The following is a 22,335-nucleotide window of genomic DNA, read 5'->3' on the forward strand; positions in this document are numbered from 1 at the left end:
ACATACTGGTCTGGACAGACAACACTGTGGCTGTTGTGTACATTAACAGTCAGGGTGGTCTACCCTTCCATCTCATGTCGCATCTCACCTGCCATCTCATCCTCTGGAGTCAGAAACATCTGAGGTCTCATTCCGGCCTCTGGCACACAGCTGGCCTCAGGGCTTACACAAATATTTTTTTCCCCGAGTGAGCCTTCTTGCACATATTCAGTGCAAGGTCAGGGAGGAAGAGGAGCAGGTCTTGCTAGATGCACCTTACTAGCACAACCGGACCTAGTTCCCGGAACTGATGCTCCTTGTGACAGCCCCTCCCTGGCTTAATCCTCTGAGTAAAGACCTACTTTCTCAGAGACAGGGCACTCTCTGGGACCCATGTCTAAACCTCTGGAACCTCCCTTCAAACCACTGCAGTCAGTTGAGCTTAAAATCCTGTTGGACATTGGCTTGTTTAGTTCTCTCAAAGGTGATTAGGCTCTCAGGTGAGATCCCAATTCATCAGGACTCCCCTAGGGAAGGAGGGAGGGAGGGATGGAGGGAACAGGGACGTTACCTTGACCTTGACCTTGATACTTTGATGTTATTCCTACACGTTTCTCCCTGACACACCCCAACTCATAAAAATTGGGTCTTAAGGAAAGTCCAGAGCTTCCCACTTGTATTCATGACTTTGTGGTGATATTCATGTTTGTTCAGCTTGTTAATATGATAGGGATTGAGGGATGGGAGATCCCTCAAGATGGGATTGAGGTTGCTGGTCGCTTTGTGTGTAAATTAAAATTTTTGACCATCGTTTTCCACTTTTGACAGTTCTAGAAAAAATTCACATACAACCTACATACAACAAATTGGGAACGGGGATCGGGATTGGGAGTCACAAGGTATCAAACATGGGCGTGGCTTCTGACATCACACTTTGATGTGGGTGGGGTTGGATGTCAACCGCTGGATGCGAGCCCTACATGATACAATGCTGTCTGCTTTCTAATTGCTCTCGCGGGACTTTGATGTCACACAGATCGCCTAAGCAAGTCGAACATACCTTTAATTATCTTGCCATAAAAAGGTCAATATATGTGTCAAGAAAACAGAAGACTCTTCAAAAATATTGCTTCTAGTCTCACTGATAAATAGACATTCATTGTTTTTCTTTTTCATGGTTCAGCAGTAATCCACCAGAAGCCTTAGTGTTCAGTATTTTTACCCTTCATGTTTTCAAACAGTTGCCTAGGTTACCGACTTCTGATAAGAGTGCTAATCCAGAATCAGTATGTCCATGAGTGTGTTTATTTAGATTATAGGAATTGATTGTAAATCAGCTGCATTTCTGTGAGATCAAAGATATGCTTGGAGACTGCTCGAGCTGATGAAGTGATTGTTGAGGAATAGTCTAAATTCTAAAAAAGTAATTTCATCACAAATAGGCATGAAAACACTGCTTTTTGCATTTGGATTCAGCTTTGTGGATTGATTCTTTTCAGACTTTCTCAATCTCTGTCTCCTTTTACAATAAGAGTGCACAATAATTGTGATAGATTAAACATACAGCACCACTTAAGGCCAGACAAACAGACACACTGCCACCTGCTGGACAGAAGAATAGACCATGTAAATGGCACTTATTAAACTTCCTCTTAATAGTTTGTTACTATGAGGCAACATTTTAGTCACAGGTTTAGCAGTTGCTTCAGTGTTCAGGGGTAGTTGAAATAATATAGGTGTTTTGTTTTTTTCAAGAATAAAAGTCAAATATTATTTATTAAAAGTGTATAAATTATATATTTTAGATGATTTGTGTGATTACAACCCTTTCCCAGTTTGACAACTTAATAAAAACAGCACACACACACGCACGCACGCACGCATGCACGCACACACACACACACACACACACACCACACACGTTGGTTTATGTGGTTTACAGGGACTCTCCATAGGTGTAATGGTTTTTATACCGTACAAACCGTATTTTCTATCCCCTTACACTGCCCCTACCCCTACCCCTAAACCTACCCATCACAGGAAACATTCTGCATTTTTACTTTCTCTAGAAAACATCATTTAGTATGTTTAAAGCTATTTGAATTATGAGGACATTTGAAATGTCATCATAAACCACATTTATAGTGTAATACCAGTGTAATACCCATGTAGTTATACAAATTTGTGTCCTCATAAACCACATAAACAGGCACACACACACACACGCACGCACGCACGCACGCACGCACGCAAGGTGTAGGACTTACTGTGAAACAATGTTTACTCAGAAATCGCTAGTAAATTCCACAAATAATTTCAAAGAAACAGCAAATGACATCAAATTAAACATTAAATAAAAGGTTAAGGCTGAAATAGTATTTTATTTGTATTTCTTTGGTAACATTTACAATTAGGTTTCATTTAATTACATTGCTACTTTAGTTAACATGAACTAAGAATGAACAACACATCTACAGCATTTATTAATATTAGTTCATGTTAATATTGTCAACATTTAGCCTACTAATACATTATTAAAATCAAAAGTTGTATTTGTTAACATTAGTCAGTGCCCTGTTTACTAACAGGAACAGTGACATTTTCATTTACTGTTAACAAACATGAATAAATACTGTAACAAATTTTCATGTTTGTTAATACAATAACTAATGTTAAAAGGAGACATTTTCTTTTATTTACAGCTTAAAAAAACAAACAAAACAAAACAACAATGCTAATGTAATCAAGAAAATGTAGATTAAACTAGTTAAAAAGTCAAATAAATAAAAGAAAATATACCCACATATATATGTCTAGTTTTGGCATACACACAGTGATTTATGTTTTAGACACTTCTAAAGGATATCCTTAACCAGCTTTATTTGTTTTAGCTAATATTTATCTAATATTAACTCTCTATTACAATTTAATAGTCATGTTGCTATAAGGTTGTCAGCATACATTTGTCTGTTTTATCCTGGAGCAGAAGGATGTAATAATTCACCTATTTAGGGGGTTGGAGAAAGAAAGGAACAAAAAGAAAATCAAGTAAATTGATTGAAAGATGTTCAAAAGGCCATAAATGATTTATGTGTGTTTCCATTTAAAAACTGTACTTGGACAAAGTTACAATGCAACCGTTGTTTTTTTCTAAATCATTTTTAAAGTTTAAAGATGTTGATTAAGGAAACACATCCACAGGTTCTTTATTGGCATTGATGGATCAATGAAGAACCTTTAATATCCATGGAATATTTCCAAAGTACACAATATTTATTTTAGAATATTAAAAATGATCTTCTCACTAGGAATATTTTTGTTGTTGTTGTTGTTGTTGTTTTGTTTTGTTATTTTTGTTATTTTAAGAAGTGTTCAATAAAAGGTATTTTGAGGAACAAAAAATAGTTCTTCCATGGCATCGCTGCAAAAAAAACAACCAAACAAACAAACAAACAAACAAAACTAAAACCTTTTGGAAGTTTTGGGATTAGAGCTGCGTATGTTCTATAAATGCACATTAAAAACAAAAGAAAAAAGATTTGCTTCCTGTTCCTGAAATCAAATCCACCTGTTCAAAGAGGAGGACCAGGAACAATGTCAAAAAGATAATGACCTACGTGCCATTACAGGTAAACAAAAGATTTGCACAGTAATCTTTGGATTTTCTTCACAGTTGTCTAATGAGAGAACATAAAAAGCTCTTTGTTAGCGTTTGTGTTCCATACCCCATTATTAGTTCATGTGAAAATAGTCAATGTTTAATCTAGTGGCTATTTCCTCATGCTATTCAAATTAGTAAAGTGGATCTTATCATAAAAGGGTGAATTTCGGTAGTCCTGATGCAGTTGTGCACCAGGGAGCAGAGGTTTATTAGATAGCATGGCTCTGCAGCAGGCAATACTTTTAGGAGTATTTCTTGTATTCTCAGGTTAGTTTATTTTGATTACTCAAATAGATTATTTATATAATTGAATGTATTAAATTATGTAAATCATTCACCTTTATGACCATGATTAATTCATTTGATTTGTAATTATTGTGTTTATTTCTATATATATTTATAAATGTCAAAAATATTGAGGATTCCTTTGCCTTCAAAGTATTTTTGACATGTTTAAATGTTAATTTTTTTTAATTGGAATACATTTTCTAATGATTTTATTTGCAGGCAACATCTACTCTGTGCTTGCGGCTCAAAGTAAGAACATTTTATCTACTTTAATACATAATTAATAACATGTCCAATTATACATTTGTTAATTATAATACTGAGGAAAGAAAATCTACTTTTTGTTGTGAGACTGTTTGTCAAAAAAAATCAGTAATGAGTTGTTGTGTCTACTTTTGGTAATTTGGTTTCTTTTTTCAGATGTGTGTAAGACGTATGGCAGCGGCGTCTTTTCTACCTTCAACAAAACCGCATTTCATCTGAAGTCCACATGCCCCATAACGCTCACACGCTTCACTCATGCTGGAGTGGACTGTCATATCATTGTCCAGCGTGGACCAAACGGCCTGATGAACAGAGTGGAGATCATCGTGAATAAAATCACGACCCTCATTCACAATAACACTGTCACAGTGGAAGGCAGCAGGTTGGACATTTGGACATATCTATATTATACTTTAAATTTATCAAAACTAATATTTGATGACTGAAATCACTGATTTTCTGAATTGGGGTTTTGTTAGAATATAGAAAAGCTTGACATGACATTAATCAAACGCATATTTTCATTTTGTATTTATACTGTCACATAACCAAGATTGTAAGCCTGTAAATAAGGACCACATTTTTAGAAGTATTCCTTGATTCATTTCATAACATCTAAGTTTGTTGAACTTTTCACAGAATTTCCCTTCCGTACGACCACACCTACCAGTATGTGTTTAATTATGGAATCTATAACAGGCTCCAAAGCAAAGTTTTGCCATTGTCTGTCACCTGGTACAATGTCTCTAAGGGTGTCAGTTCACTCTGGGTGAGTTTCCATTAAAAGCAATGGTCCAAAAGATTGTACAATTCTTTATTGATTGAACCAACACAATTTAACCGAAAATATGTGGTTGTTACATAACTGCGATTTTATAAAGACACTCTTTAGTATGGGAAACACATATTCACTATTAACTATGACGTTTGCCTCAATACACTCCTAATTTACTACTTATTAATAGTTAGTAAGGTAGTTTTTGTAGGATTTAAGTTTAGTTATTGGGTAGGATTAAGGGATGTAGAATAAGGTCATGAAGAATAAGGCATTAATATGTGCTTTATCAGTACTAATAAACAGCCAATATCCTAGTAATATACATGCTAATAAGCAACTAGTTAATAGTTAATAACTGAACCATAAAATAAAGTGTTACCAGACACTCTGAATGTAGGATTCTATATTTAATATGTAATCTTTGTCTCTTATAGGTGCAACTTGACCAGGTTTTAGGGGAGGGTATGAGTGGACTTTGTGGGCACCAGAACAGCTCAGGTTAGTGTGCTCAACTGGTATGTTCTGTTTAAACAACGAGTGTCAAGATATAATAATAGAAGACGTTTTGATGCTGTCATTACTATTTTGTTCGTAGAAACTATGCAGAAGCTGATATCTGCCAGTGTTCTCGCTGATGTGCAATGCCTCACACAAGACTCTGTGGCACTGGAAAACACAGTGAGTTTCTGATTATGAGCATTTTAAAACATAATTTAATCAAATTGCAAGTATTCAAGAAATCCAGATTACATTTAATCAGGTACTATCCAGTACTTTTTACATTGTAGTACTTTCTTTAAAGCGTGTACATAAAATAAATTATAATGTTATCCTTTATAATCCTATAATGCATTGCATTATGTGTTATATTTGTGAAATATGCAAAGGGTTACAAGATGTAGCCTATTATAAGCAATAAAAAAAAGCATTTATTGCATACTAATCATATCCTCATTTTCTGTTAAGGTTTGTTCGGAGGTTTTGTCCCATGCTTTCAGCTGTCTCGGCAAAACCTATCAAACCTACCTGAATCTTTGTAAGAAAAATATGAATGGCTTGTGGCACCAGGAAACAAACTGCTCCTTTTTTAAAGAGCTCTCGCTAGTATTTGGGAGCTCCTGTCCAGCGTGGTCAATATGGAGATCGAAAAGCAACTGCAGTAAGAACCACAGTTTATAACTACTTAAGGAGAAAAGCTATCATATTTGATTTTCTAAAAAAAATTTACCTATCTTTGAAATACTGAGATGATCTTGTTTGCAGTCGAACCTCTTTGTCCTGGAGACCTGCGCTATAAGGAGATTGGTCCCGCTTTCCCACCAACATGCAGCAACCCACAGAATTACACCACAGATTTGACTAGCACCTGCCTGCCTGCAGAAGGTTGGTCTTTGACTAGCATTAAAAAAGGAAATGTGTTTTCACAGATATTTTATTTTATTCATTTCATTTTTTAGAACAAACCTTTAACCTTAAATATGTAACTAAAACAAATCTAATTGTATCTTAATTGTATTTTATTTTAATATGATTTGCAACTCTTTTCTTCTGAAACAATTTCAGGAAAGGTCCTGAATAATCATGCTGATGGTTACCATTCCATAAATGTGGAGGAATGTCCATGTGTACATGCGAAGATAACGTATGCTCCAGGGCAGAATCGCAGCACAAAGTGCCAGACCTGGTAAGAACCAAAACTTTTTCTTCATAGCTTCCTCCTCCAATTCCGGACAGCTAATGATTTGCCAGCAAGATTTTAGATCATTCGGGTTATATGTTTATTTATTTCTATCATTTTAAAATATATATTTAAATAAAATTAGTTATTATGTGCAGGGCATACAAGGACGAATATTTTAATTTAGGTGAATCGAAATTGCAGCCAAAATGTAATTTTGAAACAAAGTATAATCCAAAACTAGAAACAGGAGAAATAACAGGAGCAAACGTACCCAACAGCGTAGAAAATACATGGGTTAACTGAATCTGAGGTCTCAAAAATACAGAGCTAACAAGGGAAACTAGAATGGACACAGGTGAAAGGCATCAATAATGAAGACAATAATGATGCAACAAATGAGAAGCAGGAAAATATGGGGAAAAAATCACAGGAACAGAAACACAAGCAAAAAAAAAAAAAAAAAACTAAAAGTAAATGACAACAGTACATAAACTTGACATTCCCCCCCCTACAAGCTAATTGAAATACTACTTTAAGCAAAAGCTACTTGAAATACTACTGTAAGCAAAAGCTACTTGAAATACTACTGCAAGCAAAAGCTACTTGAAATACTACTGTAAGCAAAAGCTACGTGAAATACTATGCCCTAGTGGTAGTGATTGTGGTGGGGGAATGGGAGGAATAGTAAATGGACTGTATTTATATAGCACTTTTAACAGGTCCTATGGCCATCCAAAGCGCTTTACATTTTTGCCTCACATTCACCCATTCATACACCAACGGCGATGTCAGCCATGTAAGGCGCCATCCATCTCGTCGAGAGCAGCTGGGGTTAGGTGTCTTGCTCATGGACACCTCGGCAATTGGTCAGGTGGAACCGGGGATCACACCACCAACCTTCCGGTTTGTAGACAACCTACATGGGCCACTGAGCCACTGCCACCCCGAATAGTCCAACGGGAGAGTGGATAAAGGGATGAAGTGGATGATGCAGGACAGAGTCAGGGACGAGAGGGAGGTGATCGATGTCAACCCAGAGTATAACCATGATGAAAGACCATGGTGGAACCAATGGTGGGAGAATCCAGGGTGGAGTCAGAGGTATGGCCACCAGCGGTGGAGCCAGGAGAGCTTGAGAACTTGAGATAGTCAATACCGGAGATCCTGGAGGCCAAGGTGAAGATGTGTCGCCAGAGGACTGAGGTGGAACCGGTGCTCTGGAGGACCAAGGTGGAGCTGGAGGGAAGGAAAAAGGTGCATTCAAAGGCCTGGAAGTCCATGGAGTGGCAGAGCAGCAACTGACCAAGGTGGAGACGGAGGGACGAAGGATCATGGTTGAGCAAAGGGGGCAAAGAGCCATGGACATGCCAACTGGTCAACGACCAGTAGAGACACAGGAGACCTGGAACTGACAAAGCGGAGGCACAGGACCAGCGGAGGCACAGGAGAGACGAGGCTCAGGAGGACCTGTGGCGAGGATGAGACTTGGATACTGGATGGGACCAGTGGAGTAGGAAGGGCCAGGGTACTGGACAGGAGAGTCTATTATATCCGCTTGGACTAGAAGGAACAGTTCAATATCAGGGCTGGGGTTAAGAGTGGGAATCAGCTACAGGATGAAAAGTTCTACTAGCACTCCCTATAGGACAGACGTGGTAGCTGGCACTAGCTCCAGGGTAAACAGGTAATCTGGCTCAGGCTCTGGGATGAACTCAGCTGCAGGCACTGGCTCCAGGGTGAATGTCTGAAAGAGGAACCACTTTCCAAGAGCTCAACATTGTCCTGAAACCTCCCTCAAGGACCATAAACGGGCAGTTGAACAAGTTGTTTTATGTACTCATTAAGAAAGAAAGAAAGAAAGAAAGAAAGAAAGAAAGAAAGAAAGAAAGAAAGAAAGAAAGAAAGAAAGAAAGAAAGAAAGAAAGATGACAGCACTGTCAGGATAGTGGGTAAGATAGGCAAGGTCCAAAAAAATACTGGAGTGGTCCTCAAGAGAGCATTCATCCTGGGTGAGGAGGATCTTCTCTTGGTCCTGTATTCTGTTATGTACAGGGCAGGCAAGGACGAGGAGAGGGAGATCCAAAGCACCCAAAATATAGCTTATTAAACAACACAAAGAAGATAATTAGGACTCAATAACAAAGCAAACCAAATCAAACTATGACAATAAATGAGATGTGGGAACAAATGGGCACAGTAACAGAGACACAAAGGGAAACAAAGAAAAACAAAGTAAAAGTCCATTAAACAGAACATAAACCTGACAATAGCATTATAGTAATACAAACAAAGTTTATTTAAAGACAGTCTTTGTAAGTAAAAAATGTGAGATTTGAATATATTCTGTAGGGGTAAAAAAATACATTTTTGTTGTTTTTATCCCCTCAGTACCTGCATCCGAGGCACGTGGGCATGTTCTCCAAACACATGTCCAGCCAAGTGTATTATTGAGGGCCAATTCATCACTACATTTGATGGCAAACAGTATTCTCTACTAGACAGATGCACATTTGTGGCTGCAAGGGTAACTAAAAATGGAATGTTTTAAATAAAATGGGACATTTTTAGGTTTACTGATATTAAAATGTATGCTATTTGGTATGTCACCCAGGGGCTTAACTGGACATTGAACATTCAGTATTCTACAAAAACTGTTGTCATAGAAAAGGCATATCTTAATATCAACCAGGTTTGTCCGTTTTCTTTATCTGCTTTCATTTATTTGTTTATGTTGTTGACAAATGTACAAAGATTTTAGGAGAAAACGTGGCATGTATATAAGGGGAAATGATTGTTTTTAGATGCTGTGACTGTAAAGTTTGCTACTTTTTATCATATTTTTGTGGTTGCATTTGGCCCTGCAGAGTGACAATGATTTTGTTTGAAGTACACATATTATTTATTATTAGTTTAATGAGGTCATTAAATGTTCTTAGCAATTATAGTACAATGTAAAATGACAGTATAACCTGAAAAGCCATTATATTGCTTTTATTTAATTTTAACAAAATCTTTATTAATATAATGACATTATCATTGGTATTCCAACAATGCAGGTATTCTAGGGTGGGTTGTAGTTACATATTTTTAAAATTGCATGATAGCATATATATATATATATATATATATATATATATATATATATATATATATATATATATATATATATATATATATATATATATATATATATATATATATATATATATATATATATAAACATTATTCTTTATCATGAAACTACTACTATACTATCTTCACTCTAGGAAAGATATACCTTCTCTGCAAACAGCATACAACTGAACAATATAGAAATCAGTGACCTGTCGCAGACTGGTAGGCCCTTTTGGAATTGAACGTATCAGATTTAATAAGTTTGAAATATTCATAAGTTTAACAAAATGGCAATATTCACATTTGCTTTGAAATATTGCATTCTCCTTTATACAGTATGTTCTTGGGTTTTGTTTCAGAATCAGCCACAGTCTTTTGGCAGTCTTCAATGTTCATTCAAGTTCAGACTTCATTTGGCCTGAAAATGCAAGTTCAAGTATCTCCAGAAATTCAGATTTATTTGAATTTGCCACCAACCGAAAATACCAAAGGTTTGAATAAGCCATATTTCATAATCCAATTTTAAGGAACATGTAGAATTAATCGAATTAATCAGAATGAATTGAATTTGAAAGTAACATTTATTAAATTAATTCACCTTTTAATTATTATCATAGGTCTCTGTGGAACTTTTAATAATGACACAAGCGATGACTTCACCACTTTTAGTGGTATTATAGAAAGTTCGGTTCAGCTTTTTGCCCAGTCCTGGTCAATGGGAAGTTGTACCCCAATTACTGGATGCATCAACACTGACAATGGTAAGGATCTTTTAGCCTAACTTCTTAACCATATTACAGTTATTTTCGAAGATGACCACTGATATTAATTCAATTTGCAGAGATATATGCTGAGGAGAACTGTGACCAACTGACAGATCCAGAAGGAGTGTTTGCTGTGTGTCATGATTATGTACCTGTTGCACCCTTTGTCAAGGCACGGATTTATTGTTATACCCAAACACATTGGATTCTTTTGAAGTTTAAGGTTTTCTTGTAATTAATCTGTGTTTGATTCTTCTCAGGCTTGTGTAAAAAGAACATGTCAGTGCTCAGCTGCATTACAGGAATGTCTGTGTGTATCCTTTGGAAACTACGCGAAAGCCTGTGCAGCTCAAGGGATCGCTCTTAAGGACTGGAGATTAGAAACAAACTGCAGTGAGTGACAAGCTTTTATTCAGTGTGAAAATTGTACAGTGACATTTAGGTTTGTTGCTTTCAAGGTTTTCATGCTGCAAAGAGTTATTCATATTTTGTTTCATCATTAACAAAATCTTTGAGTTTCAAACCTTCAAACTTACTTCTAAAAAAAGTGCATTGTAACTTTGGCACAAGTTTTTTTTAACCTTCATATCTGCCGATCGCATCCTGTAAAAAAAACCCTTACCTTGGAGGTCAAAATGACCCAAAGCCCTAAAATTATATGTATATTTATATAATAAAAATATATAATTTTAGGGCTTTTTTTAGGGCTTTTTAAATGTTAAACTTTAAATTAATAGATCTGATCAATTAATATAATTTAAGCACTTCACATTCTTTCAGCTTAAAAGGCTAAAAACAACTCTCCAATACAACCTGCTTTGTGTATCTCTGCCGACCTCTTGTGGAAAAAAAAAAAATGCTAATATAAGATGATATTTCATGATTTATATCATCAAATTTGAGATTATGACATTTAGCATGCTAACTTCAGCATTAAAAATAAGTGACGTTGAAAATAAAGCTAAAAAAGTATATTTATCCAAGCCAGACCCACATCAAGTTGTTTGCTTTATGGGGAGCTTAGTTAATCAGGGCAATTAGAGACAAACTACAACTATTATTTTTTATTATAAAAATGTGTTATTAAAATGTCTGCAAATGTATGAAACTAATCCAAAATATTGCCTCCTAGCTGTGAACCATTGGAATTTCAAAACATTTCACAAAAGTTATGATGTAATAAAACCTTGTTTTCTAAAATCATATTGAAAACGACAATATAGATATTTGTATTATCTAATATTTTTTGGATGTTTTTTTGCAATTGCTTACACAGGCACAGGGAAGCTTTATTTGAAATTTTGAAATAAAGTAATATAATATCTATAAATAAAAAAAAACTAAACATTTAGTGATATGTACATTTCATTTTTTGTTGATGTACCTACTGTCATTAATGATAACGAAAAAGTGCTTAAGCACCAGTTTCTTTGTCATTATTTTTGGGCATTTATGTATGGCTTAGTACCCACTCTAAAATTATCTTTGGTTTTCAGTTCTTCCATGCATGGGCAACCTGAGGTTTACTTACTCCACTTTGGCGTGCAACCATACCTGCCGTTCCCTCTCGGGCCCTGATCCCACCTGTGATGTGGTGGACGAGCCGGTTGAGGGGTGTGGATGCACGTCAGACTCTCACCTGAGCAACCAACTGACCTGCAGTCCTCGCTCACTGTGCAGCTGCCACCACCCAGGAGGCGCCACACCTCCAGGTCCAGTGGTCGTCGGTGGACGCCAATGGTGAGGATAAAAACAAGGTTCAAAAAAATGTGTTGAGTACAATTTTTAGCTGAATCTGTTTATTCATTGTTTGTCTTGTATTACAGCTTGTGTGAAAATGGACAACTTCATTGTCCCAAAATCTGCAGTAAGTTTCAAGATTTTTTTTTTCATTTCACAAAAGTAATTTTACTACATTCAGGGTTTAATCTTTCTGCACTGGTTTAGTACTCTGTTTTGGATTCAATTGTATGTAAATTGAAGATGCATTTTGGAATTCCGTTGTGGTTTTTAACAGATATTTTACATACAGACTCAGTAATGATGAAGCCCCTAAATGGACATGGTGAAGTAAACAATATGAATGCGAGGAAAAACATTTGCATTCCGCAGAGAAACGTTGTGTTAAATTGCAAAGAGCTCAAAAAGGTTTTCTATAAACCTATAAACTTTGCGTTTGTTTGCAAAACCTTTGTGAGAAAACCCAGAGAAAACCTTTTGTGCTCTTTGCAAGGGATCACAAAATTACTATGTGGGACACAAACGTTTTTGCGAGAGAATGCAACGTTTCTTAGGGAACGCAAAGGTTTTGCAAACGAACGCAAAGTTTATCTGTGGAGTGCAAAACATTGGCGAGAGAACACAAAACCTCAAAACATTTGTGTTCCCCCGAGAAAACCGTTTAAGCTTTTTGCAAGTGAACACAATACTTCTCGGCGAAATGCATACGTTTTTGCGAGGGAACCCTAAGTTTCTTGGGGAACACAAAGGTTTTGCAAACAAACGCAAAGTTTATCTTTGGAGTGCAAAACATTGGCGACAGAACACAAAACCTTTGTGTTTCCCTGAGAAACTTTGTGTTCACTCACAAAATGTTTTGTATTCCCCAGAGAAAACCTTTTGAGCTCTTTGCAAGTGAACACAACGCTTCTCTGCGAAACGCAAACATTTTTGCGAGCGAATGCAGTTTCTTGGGGGAATACAGAGGTTTTGCAAACGAACACAATGTTTATCGGTGGAGCGCAAAACATTGGCGAGAGAACACAAAACGTCTCAGGTTACGTATGTAACCCTAGTTCCCTGAGGGAACGAGACGCTGCGTCGAAACGCTGTGAGAACGCCTCTGCGTTAATGCGTCGTGAAGCGCCTGTAGAACCATTCCATCGGAAAAAAGATCGATCGTCGGCGTGATGACGTCATCGACCGGAAGCTATAAAGCGTCCGTGAAAACAAACAGGAACTAACTTCTGATAAAGCCTGAAGTAAGTGATCACGGACACGCCGGGAGTATGGCAGAGCGACGCAGCGTCTCGTTCCCTCAGGGAACTAGGGTTACATACGTAACCTGAGACGTTCCCTTTCGGGGAACTCGAGCTGCGTCGAAACGCTGTGAGAACGCTTATACCCACATCGCCATAGGACCAAGTGTCTCGTATGTGTGAAGCCGAAGCGCACACGGTTACGAGAGAACCTGCGCCCCAACTGTAGATGCCAGGTCTAGTTCATAGAACCTGAAGAAGGTTAAAGGAGACGACCATCCGGCCGCGTTACAAATATCGTGGAGGGAAGCCCCCGACAAGAGTGCTTTTGAAGCAGCCATACCCCTGGTTGAATGCGCCCGGACAGCCAGTGGAGACGGCTGCCCGGCCGCCTCATAAGCAAGTGAGATGGCCTCGACCACCCACTTGCTCATTCTCTGCTTAGATACTGGGGCCCCTTTCTTAGGGGGCCCAAAACAGACAAACAGCTGATCAGTTTTCCTCCACAGGGCAGCTCTGTGGACATAAGTATCTAGCGCCCTCACAGGGCACAGCAGATTCAATCTTTCCTGGTCTGACGTCGTGAAAGGAGGAGGACAGAACGCCTGAAGAGTGATGGGGCCCCGTGGGCTCGTAGGAACCTTGGGGACATAACCCGGCCTGGGATGCAGAAATGCTTTCACCATCCCAGGCGCAAACTCTAAACATGAGGGCCCTACAGACAGGGACTGAATATCTCCTATTCTTTTGAGAGATGAAATAGCCAAAAGGAATACCGTCTTGAGGGTAAGGAACTTATCCGAAACCTCCTCCAAGGGTTCGAATTGAGGCTCGGACAAGCCCCGTAAAACAATGGCTAAGTCCCATGCTGGGACCCTGGAGTGCATCACAGGCCTCAACCTTAAAGTGCCACGGAGGAAACGTGTAATCAGAGGGTGTCTTCCCAAAGACACTCCACCCAAAGGGACGTGGAAGGCACCCAAGGCCGCCACGTACACCTTTATTGTGGAGGGGGTCAACCCTGCCGAGAACCTTGGGTTGAGAACTGGGTCCCACTGGCGTTCTCTGCACCATGCTGAGAAAAGTTTCCATTTCAGAGCGTACAGTTTCCTCGTGGACGGAGCTCTGGAGTGAAGGATGGTCTCTACGACCTCGGCCGAGAGACCTTCCTCTATGAGCCTAGCCCCCTCAGAGGCCAGGCCCACAGTTTCCACATCTCCGGGCGTGGGTGCAGGAATCTCCCGCCCGCCTGAGAGAGTAGATCCCTCCTGGTCGGAATCTCCATCGGAGAGCCTTCCAGGAGAGATATCAGGTCCGAAAACCATACTCGGGTCGGCCAGTACGGAGCCACTAGAAGTACCTGGGCCCCGTCCCGGCGTACCCTCTCCAGAACTCCTGGAAGCAAGACAATCGGGGGGAAGGCGTACAGAGGCAGCCTCGGCCACTCCTGTACCATGGCATCCAGCCCCAGCGGGGCCGGATGGGTCAGAGAAAACCACTGCGGGCAGTGGGAGTTCTCCGCCGAAGCAAATAGGTCTATTTCTGCTTTCCCATAAACCTTCCATAGGAGCTCCACCACCTCTGGGTGGAGTCTCCATTCCCCGGGCCTCGGCCCCTGCCTCGACAGGCTGTCTGCTTCCTGATTCAGGACCCCGGGGATATATACTGCCCTGATTGACAGCAATTTCCCCTGGGCCCACAGGAGGATCCGATGTGCCAATTTATCCAACGGACGGGACCTCAGACCCCCCTGGTGATTTATGTAGGCGACCACCAATGTGTTGTCTGACCTGACTAACACATGGTGGCCCCTGAGGTCGGGCAGGAACTGTTTCAATGCAAGAAACACTGCGAGCATCTCTAGCCGATTTATGTGCCAGTGCCGCTGATGTTCCTGCCATAGACCCTGGGACGAGCGACCACTCATGGTCGCCCCCCAGCCCGTGAGAGAGGCGTCTGTCGTTAGCGTTACGCGACGAACATGAGCCCCCAACACGGGACCCTGAGATAAAAACCCCGGGTTTTTCCACATGACCAGAGCACGTATTCATCGCCGCGTGACTTTGATCGTGCGGAGCGGATTTCCCCTCGGGGAGAACCCTTTTGTTTTGAGCCACCACTGCAGTGGCCTCATGTACAGTAGGCCAAAAGGTATCACGTTGGACGCTGCTGCCATGAGACCTAACAGTTTCTGGAACTGTTTCACAGTGACGGCCCGGCCTAGCTTCTGTTCTTTGACTGCTGCCAGGATCGATGTTATGCGTGTTGGCGGTAATTGCGCCCGCATAATTACCGAATCCCAGTTCACACCTAGAAAAGTGGTTCTCTGAGCCGGAGAAAGCACACTCTTCTTGGCGTTCAGCCTCAACCCCAGCTTCGACATATGGGCGAGAACAGCATCTCGATGCTGGACCGCCATCTGCTCTGTATTCGCTAGAATCAGCCAGTCGTCGATATAGTTCAGTATGCGGATGCCCTGCAGACGCAACGGCGCCAGAGCTGCATCCACACACTTGGTGAACGTGCGGGGTGACAGTGCTAGACCGAAGGGAAGTACTCGATATTGGTATGCCTCTCCCCCGAAGGCAAACCTCAGGAACTTCCTGTGATGTGGAAGGATGGAGACATGAAAATACGCATCTTTGAGGTCTATGGTGACAAACCAATCCTCCGACTTGATCTGCGCTACAATCTGTCTGAGTGTAAGCATCTTGAATTTGAGCTTGGCCACCGAGCGATTTAATAGTCGCAGATCTAATATCGGGCGTAAGCCCCCATCCTTCTTCGGCACGATGAAGTATCGGCTGTAAACGCCAGACTCCCTGCTGGGAGGGGGAACCCTCTCTATAGCCCCTTTTTGCAGGAGTGTCTCTACTTCCTGTGCCATTACCAGAGCCTGCTCCGGGCCCACCTCTGTAGGCAGGACACCGCTGAAAGGAGGTGGCCGACTTCTGAACTGAATGGCGTACCCCTTCTCTATTATCTGCAGGACCCAATGAGATATATTTGATAGACGTTTCCACTCGTCTAGAAAATCTACTAAGGGAACCAGCCTCTCGAGGCTGGCCTCTGGTGTACTTTGAGCAACAAGCACAGTGCCCTGAAGCGGCGGACCGGCAGGGAACGACTGACTTGACTGCTCGGGGGCCCCCCGAAGGGGGCGCGGACCACCCTCGGGTGGCCCGCGGAGACCGACTGCGCCCCGGCATTGCGGCGGGGTTGGCAGCGCGGCCCCCAGAGGGTGCCACAGGGAAACGGGTACCGTAGGCAGGGGTAAGCACCGTTTCCCTACGGGGGGAACCACCCTCAGCGTCCTGACGCTTCTGGCGTCAGGAACGCTTCGACGAGGCCTTCTTGGCGATCAGGACTGTCCTCAGATCAGTCCTGCCCCTCGAAGACCTCGCCTGAGAGCGCCGCCCCTCGTCCCCACGCTGAGGGGGAGTTCGGGTGGCGACGCTCTGCTTCTGCTGCGCCCTGTGAGCGGAGCTCGTACTCGGCTTGGGCTGCCTGGTATCAGCGGCAGCCCCAGGGACCTGGACCCGGAGAGGGAGAAACTGCTTTAGCGCCGCAGCTTGTTTCTTTGACTCCTGGAACCTCTCGGTGACAGTGTGTACTGCGTCACCGAAGAGGCCGCCAGGAGACAGCGGCGCGTCGAGCAGGAAGCTTTTCTCCCTCTCCTTGATTTCAGTGGGGTTGAGCCACAGATGCCTCTCCGTAGCCACCAAGGCTGCCATAGAGCGGCCAACACATCTGGCCGTCTCCTTGGTGGCCCGGAGAGCAAGATTAGCTGATGTTCTTAGCTCATTGATTACATCACCCCCCACTTCATCACGTCCATCTAGGTCCCTAAGCAGGTCAGCCTGATAAGCCTGCATTATTGCCATTGTATGCAGGCATGCAGCAGCCTGACCTGCCGCCGAGTACGCTTTTCCTACCAGTGCCGACGTTGTTTTTAATGGTCTGGTGGGCAAAGTCGGGGCCTTCAGGGACGATGCCGAGGAAGGCGAGAGATGGCTCGCGAGCGTCTCTTCTACCTTTGGCATCGCCCCATAACCGTAGTGCTTCAGCCCCATGATGTTGCTATAGACCGAAGTCTGAGGGCTGAACACACGGTATGACACCGGTCTCTTCCATGACTTTGCCACCTCGGTGTGCAAATCATGGAAGAATGGCAGGCCCCGTCGCTGAGGTTCTGAAGCGCGAGCGGGCAGGAACCTTTCATCTAATTTACTAGATCTTTTCCTTCCTGCCTCAGATCTCTCAATGGGCCAGTCAATATTTAGTCTGGCCACAGCTCGCGTCAAAACCTCAACGAGCTCCTCACTCGCAGGGGACTGAAGTGGTGAATCTTCAGTCGCGATGCTCTCAACGTCCACCTCCTCGGAGCTGGATAGTTGGAGCACCGGCGACTCTCTCGGGGGGGAAGAAACCGCAATGCGTGCTTCCAAGCCCCGAGAAGAGCCGCTGGATGGAGCAGGTGAGGGCAGAGATAAGGCAGCGCCCGTCTCAAACCCCTCTGCAACATCCAATTGTGAACCCCACGACTGCAGCCTCCGCTCTGCCTCGGCAGCAGCGGGACCAGAGCCGCGGGGAACACGAGCCGAGGCACCCTCCTCGAAGAGTGCCCGGCGGGAGCGCAGCGTTCTCAGCGGTAGTCTTTCACAGTGCTCGCAAGCAGCCCCCTCGAGGGCTGCCTGGGCATGCTGCGCTCCCAAGCAGGCAACACAAAGAGAGTGTGTATCCCCACTCGTGATGTAGCGTGGGCAGGGATGAACACACCTCTTGAACTGACTGCTTTCACTCGCCATTTCTCTATCTATTTATTTTCTCTTTTTTTGTAAATATAGGAATATTTAACAAAAGGGTGGAAAAACTCTTGCAAATAGACAGACAAAAACACCAAATATACAGACAGGTTCACACAGATCGCTTGCTGAAGGCTCAGAAGCTAGTTCCTGTTTGTTTTCACGGACGCTTTATAGCTTCCGGTCGATGACGTCATCACGCCGACGATCGATCTTTTTTCCGATGGAATGGTTCTACAGGCGCTTCACGACGCATTAACGCAGAGGCGTTCTCACAGCGTTTCGACGCAGCTCGAGTTCCCCGAAAGGGAACCTTTGTGTTCACCCGAGAAACTTTGTGTTCACTCACAAAATGTTTTGTATTCCCCAGAAAAACATTTTGAGCTCTTTGCAAGTGAACACAAAGTTTCTCGGCAGAACGCAAACATTTTTGCGAGCGAATGCAAAGTTTCTTGGGGGAATACAGAGGTTTTGCGAACGAACGCAATGTTTATCGGTGGTGCGCAAAACATTGGCGAGAATTTTTGTTTGCCTGCAAAGTGTTTTGCGTTCCTCGAAAAAACCCTTTGAGCTCTTTGCAAGTGAACACAACGTTTCTCGGCGAAATGCAAACGTTTTTGCGAGGGAACACAACATTTCTTGGGGGAATGCAAAACATCTGCGAGAGAATGCATAAACTTTGACAAATAATTTTTCCTCCATCGCATATTTTTCCCCCCCTTCATGTCCCTTTATGGACTCCATAAGTAATTAATTTATAATATAACATTTAACAAGAAATCCTCTGTAGTGTACCTTTAAGTCAATGTGGTTCTTTTCAGTGCAAACACCCCCCGTAAAACATTTCAGAATGTGCCTCCTTCACAAAAATCTGCACTATTTGCCTATAATTAACACTGTACTATGCATGTGTAATTCATCAAGTGATGTTCAAATAACCAGGCATATAAAACTGGACACACATTTAAGCATTTCTAAGCAAGTGTCTGAATAACAAGTTTAAATTCTTAGGGAACTCCACTCTCAAATTGTCAACTAATATAACACTGACTAATCAACATTGAAGTTCGCAAATTCCAAGATTCATTACCTAAGATTTATATTAAGTTCAAAGCGTTTTTTTTTTTCTTCTAGATTGCACAGTGGGAAAGATTTGTGTGGATTGTTTACAAATACCCGTGAACACGGTCCATAGGACATGTGACAGCTTGACCAAACCGGTAGTGAGTATTGTTTTCGAATATTATATTATGATATTATATTATGATATCTTACCATATGCAGGTATTAAAGTGTTAATTTTCTGCAAGAGTCTGAGTGAAATTTCTGATGTATATTCACAGACTGAGGATAACAGCTGTATCAGTGGCTGCTATTGTCCCGAGGGGCTTTTTGAAGATCACAGCGGGGGTTGTGTGACTCATGAAAACTGCACATGTGAATTCAGTGGCAGGGTGTATGAAACTGGGCAGAGTGTGGAGACAAACTGTAAAATATGGTAAGAGTCTTGTCTTCTAGCCTTCATCTATGACCTGACCTGACCTATCATGCACAATAAAACACAAATAAAGTATAAATCATTTTATTGGTAACATGGTTTCACTGGATTTGAATGATGTGATTATGTGTCTCACAGTACATGTAGAGGTGGTGAGTGGTCCTGTATTGATGAGGCATGTTCAGGAGCATGTGAGGTTTTCGGGAATGGGCAATACCACACGTTTGACTCCAAATGGTACAAATTCGATGGCCACTGTCAGTACACCCTAGTGAAGGTGAGTGTTGGTCATTGTGATAAATTACCCTTTTGGGGTCACCTTGGAGTTCAATACATAATGAAATAAGAACAACTTTAATTTTGGCAGAAGTTGCTTGTATCAAACAGGCACTAAAGCAATAAAATGAAACTATGATAGGCAAAAATGTATTAAAAAAATAACCCATGCACAAGTTTGCTCAACAGAGCCTGTATTTGTATTCATTTTAGTATAGCTTCCCAGTAAAATTCTCAAACAAATGGCTACATTTTTAACCTTTAATGTTTATTGTAAAAGGATGCAGGTTCAAGTGGGCAGTTTGCAATTAAATCTGAGAGTGTTCCTTGCTGTGACGAGTCTTTGACGTGTTCCCGCGCCATCTCAGTGGAGCTCCTGGTAGATAATCTTCTGTGAATATAAATAGTTGTTGGATGCTGTCAGTATTTTCTATCAAGTAAAATGGTAATGCATAATGATGCAATTGTGGTTGCTCAATGTTTGACAGGGTGCTGTGACTCTGATGTTGAGCGACATGAAGGTAACTGAGAGACTTCAGGCAGGGGATGCATTGCTGGCAGAGCCCCTTTATTCCATCCACACAGTGGGCCTCTACATCATCATCACAGCTCCCAAACTGGGCATCACTGTAATCTGGGACAAACACACCAGGGTCACCATCCAACTAGAGCCTCAATGGAGGGTAAGGAATCACATTTAAAGGGGTACTTCACCACTGGGAAGATGTTTGTGTATTTTAAATGGGTCATTTATGTAGTAGAAATGTGAAATTATTTTAGAAGTTGGTGACTTCTAGACTGAGAAAAGCCAGAAAATGTATTTTGGCTCATGAGGATGAAAGACAGCCACTCCCAGAAGGCACTTGGGAGTTGCCCTACAAGGCCACTTCCAAGCCATGGCTACCGGTTATCACTTGCCCACTGCGGGCGGGTTGAAAACATGCGGCACTAACTCCTACTCCTGGCTGTAGTCTCTAGCCCCGGGCCAAAAACAAAAACAAAATGAAGAAATTCAAAGTTTCTACTGATTCAAAGCTTAATGCTAATCACTGAAGTGACCCTTTATTTATGTCTACATTTCATATTCACTCCTCACATTGTGTGACCTAATCAGGGGCAGGGTTTCAAAGGGGCTTAAATTTCCATACATTTCCAGATACTTTCCAAATATCCTGGAAAGTTTAAAGAAATTCTCAAAAGTTTCTGGAAACTTTGCAATGCTAATCAGGGATGAGTTTCCCATACAAGGAGATAACCTGCTTAACTAGTAACTATCATAGCTAGTTGCTAGCTAGTTTCCTAAAACCGTAATGATATGGTCAGCTAATTGATAGATTATTATCGTTAATTTACAAGAAACAACAGAAATATGCTTATTTATTTATTTTACATTTACATGAAGTATGTAGATTGGTGTACTCCTGTAGAATATATGTGCAGTTCATTCAGTCAGTAGCTTTCAGCTGTTTTAGCATTCAGTTGCTTTGTCTTAAAGAATTGCTGTTAGTATAGCCCTTTTTACACTCTTCAGGTACAGGGAATGGCATATTCTGCACGGAGAAGACTGTGAGAACGCTGAGTTTTTGGCATGATTGTCTCCATCCGTATAACCAGACAATTTGCTTGACGTAGATATCTTGGTAACATGGTTTGATAGTCTGTTTTCAACATTCTAGTAAAGTTGTACCTATATGCCAACTAACTCTCATTAGAGTTTTAGTTAACTGGCTGCTTAATATCTGCTAACCTTGATTGTTATGGTCCCTCAACAGAAATTCTACTAACTATAAGTAACTTTGCAGCTACATGTCAACCAGTCTACTAATACTCTACTAACACTCCAATGAGAGTTAGTAGACATGTAGGTGCAAGGTTACTTATAGTCAACTGAATGTTAAACGGACCAAAATCTTGATGACGGGAAACCGAAATCTTGTTGCATCAAGCATGGTTAGGACATGGACTAAATGTTATGACACTTGGCACTCAAAGTTATTATTTGCTAAAACTTTGATTAATCTAAATTTCATCAAAGTTCATCAATCTAAAGTTCATCTGAGATTTTGGAGATCAGTGATTATAAATGGCGATTGTTAGCAAAAAAGCCAACACCAGTTACAGCATAAATAGAACTTCCTCAAGTTCCCGAATTAACATATTTGTTGATTCTGGTTTAAACTTGCTCTCAACCAGTCAGATGTTGAACTTAGTGCTAGGGTTGAAACTTGAGCAATATTCTTATGAACCTA

At 41.4% G+C, this 22,335-nt stretch overlaps 1 protein-coding gene across 2 annotated transcripts in view; it reads left to right on the forward strand.

The window, feature by feature from the left end:
• Positions 1-22,335, forward strand: part of LOC137049759 (mucin-2-like) — a 46,512-nt gene that overhangs the window by 7,432 nt on the left and 16,745 nt on the right. Inside the window, exons 1-23 of one of the 2 annotated variants that reach the window (XM_067428400.1) lie at positions 2,645-3,907; positions 4,148-4,177; positions 4,349-4,574; positions 4,832-4,961; positions 5,405-5,468; positions 5,566-5,648; positions 5,937-6,129; positions 6,234-6,353; positions 6,534-6,654; positions 9,040-9,175; positions 9,263-9,340; positions 9,918-9,987; positions 10,125-10,256; positions 10,383-10,526; positions 10,607-10,701; positions 10,790-10,922; positions 12,026-12,269; positions 12,356-12,396; positions 19,447-19,535; positions 19,656-19,810; positions 19,949-20,087; positions 20,367-20,465; positions 20,575-20,769. In XM_067428400.1, coding sequence (XP_067284501.1) covers positions 3,859-3,907; positions 4,148-4,177; positions 4,349-4,574; positions 4,832-4,961; positions 5,405-5,468; positions 5,566-5,648; positions 5,937-6,129; positions 6,234-6,353; positions 6,534-6,654; positions 9,040-9,175; positions 9,263-9,340; positions 9,918-9,987; positions 10,125-10,256; positions 10,383-10,526; positions 10,607-10,701; positions 10,790-10,922; positions 12,026-12,269; positions 12,356-12,396; positions 19,447-19,535; positions 19,656-19,810; positions 19,949-20,087; positions 20,367-20,465; positions 20,575-20,769 — 2,766 coding nt within the window. In that variant the 5' untranslated portion in view covers positions 2,645-3,858. Of the gene's footprint in view, positions 1-2,644; positions 3,908-4,147; positions 4,178-4,348; positions 4,575-4,831; positions 4,962-5,404; positions 5,469-5,565; positions 5,649-5,936; positions 6,130-6,233; positions 6,354-6,533; positions 6,655-9,039; positions 9,176-9,262; positions 9,341-9,917; positions 9,988-10,124; positions 10,257-10,382; positions 10,527-10,606; positions 10,702-10,789; positions 10,923-12,025; positions 12,270-12,355; positions 12,397-19,446; positions 19,536-19,655; positions 19,811-19,948; positions 20,088-20,366; positions 20,466-20,574; positions 20,770-22,335 lie in introns of those variants that run through there. The other variant, XM_067428401.1, reaches the window with a different exon arrangement.

The sequence above is a fragment of the Pseudorasbora parva genome, chromosome 20 (assembly GCF_024679245.1).
Source record: "Pseudorasbora parva isolate DD20220531a chromosome 20, ASM2467924v1, whole genome shotgun sequence".
Taxonomy (NCBI): Eukaryota; Metazoa; Chordata; class Actinopteri; order Cypriniformes; family Gobionidae; genus Pseudorasbora; species Pseudorasbora parva.